The following is a 5,126-nucleotide window of genomic DNA, read 5'->3' as shown; positions in this document are numbered from 1 at the left end:
TCATGTAGTTATAGGATTGAAAAAGATAAGCATTGTGAGGCTGCTTCCAGAAAAGTTGAGGGAAGGGTGGTGGCGTGAGGTTCGCATTCACGTTCACAATATACACGTAATATACATACATATACATATATATATATATATATAGTTGTCTTCACGAGCTTCATGGGCACCCCGTGGGATTTTGGGAATATATGGGCACTATGCCCCTCCCACTTTGTCTCTTTTTAATAAGATAGGGCTTCTGTTGCTTTCACTTACTCAACCTTTAACCATATCCTTCCATAGTGAAAGGCCTTCTTTATTATGATAAAATAATGTAAGTAAGTGATTCTGGTTAAAACGTCACATGGCATCTTCACAATCCATTTCACGTTTCACCCACGTACGCTGAGTTGTGTTAGAGTAGAGAGTTCTTTTTAATAGCAAGTTTAATTTAAAGGCGGTCTCCGATATTTGACGGCTTTAAAAAACTTACATTTATAAGGAATTTATATCATTTGCTAATGTGAAGATATATAGACAGAATCATTAAAAAAAATAAACAAATAAAACAGAGATGATTTAAAGGGAGCTTGCTTGCACTTTGAATGCGTGGCTTTTTTGGTTTGGACCCGTGCCACCGATTAACACCGAAAGTAATATATGAAAGCCACACTCGGTTTTGTACGTATAGGCGCTCTTCTTTCTTAAAGATAATATACTTATTCGGTTCTTAATATAAGACCTATTTAACTAATTTGATTGAATTAAGGAAGTTAGGTAAGTTAGTTAATTATGAGAAATGTGACATGTTTTTCCTGAAACACCATAATCATTTTTCTTAATACTTTATCTTCTTCTTCTACTTAATTATGGTTAAAGGAGTTTCCATAGGGATAATTTAGAGAAAATTGATAAATATGAGAAATGTGTCTTATATTTATGATCAAAACCAACTCAACAATTAGATCTTATATTAAGGACCGGAAGAGTATATAGATTTTGTGTTTCGTGCTTCCTACGGCAAAATGCCTCTAGAGGCTTTAATTATTTTATATATATTCAGGTTACTTCAACCTTGTTATATTATAAAATATAGCTTGCTCACTTAATCTAGCAAGCCGCGTCAGTGAATAAATTCAAAATCTCAAACAATGATCGGCCATTGTCAATTACAAAAAGCCTTGGATTCTTCCTTCTTGTCAAGGAGCGTTGAGATATACATTTCATTATTTATAAATTTTCTTCATCAACTCGCACAAGTAATTATCATGTGAACGCTGTGTGTGTTTGTGTGAAACGATCCCACAGATTGCTGCTGTTACGTTGTGCTTGATTTGATTAGGAAGAAAGAAGAAAAATTGACCCAAAAAAAAGGTAATTTCGCACTTGTAATACTGAATTATTGGACTCATCTAACAATTAGAAATAATGACATAAATTTTAGCTGAGATAACAGGAACAGGAAGCGAACAGGTGAAGAACAGAGTGTGTACATGGGAAATTTGAGGACGCACAAATTAAGATCTCTCATAGCTGTACATGAAGCACATGAAAAATATAGGTAACCAAAGTCAAAACAAGTGCGGGCCAAAACCAAAGAGATTCCAGTATTTGTAATTATTATATATATAGATGTCCCACAGGCACATTGAGAAACACATGAATTTGGCTTCCCTTTTGATTTTCTGGAGAATTCGTCTCACTGTTCATGTATTACTGTTTTGCTTTGAATTTTTTAATGATAAATTATAGTCTTGGTTTAAAGAATGCAAAAGATTTTGAAAGGAAAGGAAAATTAGCCTATAATATAATCGTAGTCGAGTGGAGACTTGTCCATCCTACAGAAACCAAGAAAGAAGGTTGGCAAAAGAAAAAAGAAAAGAAACCAAGAGGGAAGAAAAAACAGGGTGAGTCCGGAATCAATTATGGAGTGACACGTAGACGACCATGAATTGGTGTCGGTGAGTTGGCCTTCACCACGAAAAAGACGGTTTTGGATCACTTCCTCACTGGTAGTCATCCAAAGCCAAAACAAACATCTTTTCCCCAACAAAATGAAACACACACTTTCATTACTCCTAGCTTGTTTATGTTTTCACGTTATCATGGCCAATTCGAAGAAATACAGTGATACTAGTAAATTAGTCTGGTTAATTTGAAAGAAGAAGAAGAAGAAGAGATCTTGCTCATGAAAGAGAAAGAGAAGTCGATAAATTGAAATCCCCTGTTCAAAAGAGAATCATCCTTACTTAATGGGCAAGTTGCAAGGTTGGCAAATGTCTTTGTGGGGATACGAGTGGGTTACCATTAATAAATGGTAAAGTGAATGAGCATGAACTTGGTTGGCTCAATTCTGAGATCATTCCTCCATTTCATTTATAGAATTACTAAAACACAAACACATTGTACTCCATCACCGCCCTTTCTTGGTTTTAAAAATAAACCTTCACTCAACTTTACAGCCTACAAAGTCAAGATCAGTAGAACTGGTGGCAGTACCCGCTGAAGAGGGCACGCCCCAAAAGGCCTTGTTTGGGGGGAAGAGAAAGACAAGGGCGCGTAATCAAGACGTTTTGTTACCTTTTTCTTTAAAAGATGGAATTTTCCGAAAATTAATGCATCCTCTTTCTTATTAATTACCGACACGGACACTGCCTCAAGCCTCAAAGTTCAGCACCACATGCCCCCCGGCCTTTAGTCCTTTGATGCCCCTCCATCGGTCCATCCTACCCTTCCTCTCATTTTCTTTTCCATTTTCCTTCGCTTTACCTCTTCTTGCATCTGGGTTCTTCTCCAGGAAGCAACTCTAATCTAATCTATAAGAGCGCCTTTTAATGCTCCCTGACACATCCAGCATCAATGGCTGATCCAGCTATGCCCTAATTTTCAATATAATTAATTAATTGACCAGCAATGGACATCTTGGAAAAAGGACCAAAGTCAAGGGTCCAGAAGCAAGAGAGGGTTTAATTTGGGATGCGTGGTCAAATTTCACTGTCAGCTACTCAGCTCTACTCCGCTCACACTGCTCCATGTACAAAGCTACAAAAATATAATCCCAACATGAATATGTACAAGTATTACAACAAAACTGATCGAATCACACGGTGACCATAGGCGTGAATTTAAAAGTTTTTTTTTTTTGGGTTTATTTTCACCCTTATTTATTTTCTTTTCTCGGGACTGTCTATCTGCTTTGCTAACAATCTCTATAAACAGAAGAATCTATGTGAGAGGAACATAATTGTTTCGTAATAACAGAATTTAACTCACGATTACTCGTACCCCGTTGAATTATGGGATAATCCGACAATGACGGAAAAGCAGCTGAGTTGCGGCCTCCGAGTGAGGTCGCGTCCGGTATCGACTCGGGCGCTGTGATCAAATCGACGTTCTTCAACACAAACCCGTTGTTGACGAGTTGACTCAATATTGCTGAATCGGACACCAAGTTCTTCCTCTTGTGTTGCGTCGCGGCTCGAACGATCCCTATCAACATCGCATTCGATAATCTCCGAATTCCACGCTCGCCGCCCATTACGACGGCAGAGTCAACCGGGCGGTTAGACTGAGTTTTGTCAGGGGTCTTCTTACTGTGCTTACTGTCCGGTACAGAGTACATAAAAACGGACTCGGAGCTCCGATTCCTGACTCGTCCCAGTGGGTCGCTTGTAACCACCAGATTCTTCGCGTCCACGAGCATTACGTGCTTGAAGTTCCGCCTGACTCGGCCCAGTAACATGGGATAACATGCCCATCTTCGCAATTTTAAAGGAACATGATCTAGAAAACCGGCGAGCGAGTTTTCCGGGTCGAGTTCAGTGGCGTCGAAGCTGAGAACCGACCCGTAACTCAACTGAGCCGCCTCTTTGCTGCCCTCCTCTGCTTCTGGTCTTGTGAGATTGCCTCGGGATTTCTTCCCCCACAGTGGCTCCCCAGTTACCTTTCCCTTCTTTCCAACCTTAAAAAACCGAGCACCGTCGAAATTCGACTCCGGCTTCTTCTTAAGGCTCGGGTCCGTCGGGTTCAATTCTGTATAATGGTCAATGAGAGACAAGAACAAGTCGTTCTCTTGCTGAATAATGGAGCCGAAGCTCGAAGACGAAGAAGCAGAAGCGAAGATGAAAACGACATCTGCTCTAGCAGTGAGACCAGACCGGTGCAGAACTCTGAGAAACAAACGGAGCTCATCGTCGGTGGTGTCTTCAACCACGTGAGCCACAACAAGATCACTCATGGCTCTGGTTCCTCTTCGATACAGGGTACCCATTCGTTGTAGAGCAGTTGAAGGGAAAGAATACTCAATCTTTGATACTTCGTACGATTTGGGTTTCCACCACATTTGGGGTAACCAATTGTGGATTTTGGATTTCGAAGTGGGATTGTTGGGAATATTGCGAATGGTGGGAGGTTTCTGAGATAGGAATCGACGAGGAGGGTTGTGCATAAGGGTATTGCGGGGAGAAGGAAGAGAGGGTTCGAAAGTGGACAGAGTGAAGAGGAGAAGAGTGATGAAGATGAAAAGCGCACAGATTGAAATGGTGGATTGAGCTTTAGAGAGGAGGAAACTGGAATTTCTTCTTCTGAAGGAGGAACCAGGTGATCTAGAGGGTGAGGGTGAAGAAGAAGAAGATGATGAAGATGAAGTAATAGAGGGGGAAGAGAAAAGCTTGCTCTTGTCGGCAATGGCAGAATCGTCTTCAGGGAAGAAGACTACCAGAAGACCCATGTTCCTGCTAGTGTTATCGGCAGTGCTGGCGTTACTGCCAGACCTCGCCTTTATTTTCGCCAGTAAACCCATATTCGTCTCTGCTTTGCTCTGTGGCCGTCAAAAACGCTGCGAAGCTTTTAACTTGCTCTGTTTTTTGGACGCTTTGGAAACGATAACGAAGAAGAGTTATGACGCCCTTCGGCGATCCGGTTGTTTGCTTCGCCGTCTATGTTCTATTTGCCCACAACGTTGTTGTCGTTCTTTGTTCCTTTATTATGATATTAGGAAAATGTACATTTGTATAGCCGTATTCCATATATAGGCTAACATCGATATAAAACTATGAATGCGTGATCTATCTAGTTTTCAAAATCTTGACCCCAAAATATTTATATCGATAAATTTTAAATTTTTATTTTGTTAGCGCTGACTC

General features: G+C 40.4%; 1 protein-coding gene across 1 annotated transcript; it reads right to left on the bottom strand.

The window, feature by feature from the left end:
- Window positions 1–2,898: 2,898 nt before the first annotated feature.
- On the bottom strand, window positions 2,899–5,069 carry LOC114745470 (uncharacterized). Its single transcript, XM_028933623.1, has 2 exons — window positions 4,381–5,069; window positions 2,899–4,296 (listed from the first exon to the last, which is right to left on the bottom strand). The coding sequence occupies exons 1-2, from the start codon at window positions 4,781–4,783 to the stop codon at window positions 3,182–3,184; spliced, it is 1,518 nt and encodes a 505-aa protein (XP_028789456.1). The 5' UTR covers window positions 4,784–5,069; the 3' UTR covers window positions 2,899–3,181.
- Window positions 5,070–5,126: the final 57 nt, after the last annotated feature.

The sequence above is a fragment of the Neltuma alba genome, unplaced genomic scaffold (assembly GCF_004799145.2).
Source record: "Neltuma alba isolate B1F8T4 unplaced genomic scaffold, ASM479914v2 tig00004685_pilon, whole genome shotgun sequence".
In the NCBI taxonomy this organism is placed as follows: domain Eukaryota; kingdom Viridiplantae; phylum Streptophyta; class Magnoliopsida; order Fabales; family Fabaceae; genus Neltuma; species Neltuma alba.
This window is presented reverse-complemented; position numbering and strand designations above follow the sequence as displayed.

Excerpts from the sequence above, each read along its gene's own strand:
- LOC114745470 (XM_028933623.1), bottom strand. The coding sequence starts at position 4,783 with ATGGGTTTACTGGCGAAAATAAAGGCGAGGTCTGGCAGTAACGCCAGC. Across the intron at positions 4,297-4,380 it reads TCAGAAACCTCCCACCATTC|TATCAAAGATTGAGTATTCT; the intron begins GCAATATTCCCA and ends AATCGTACGAAG.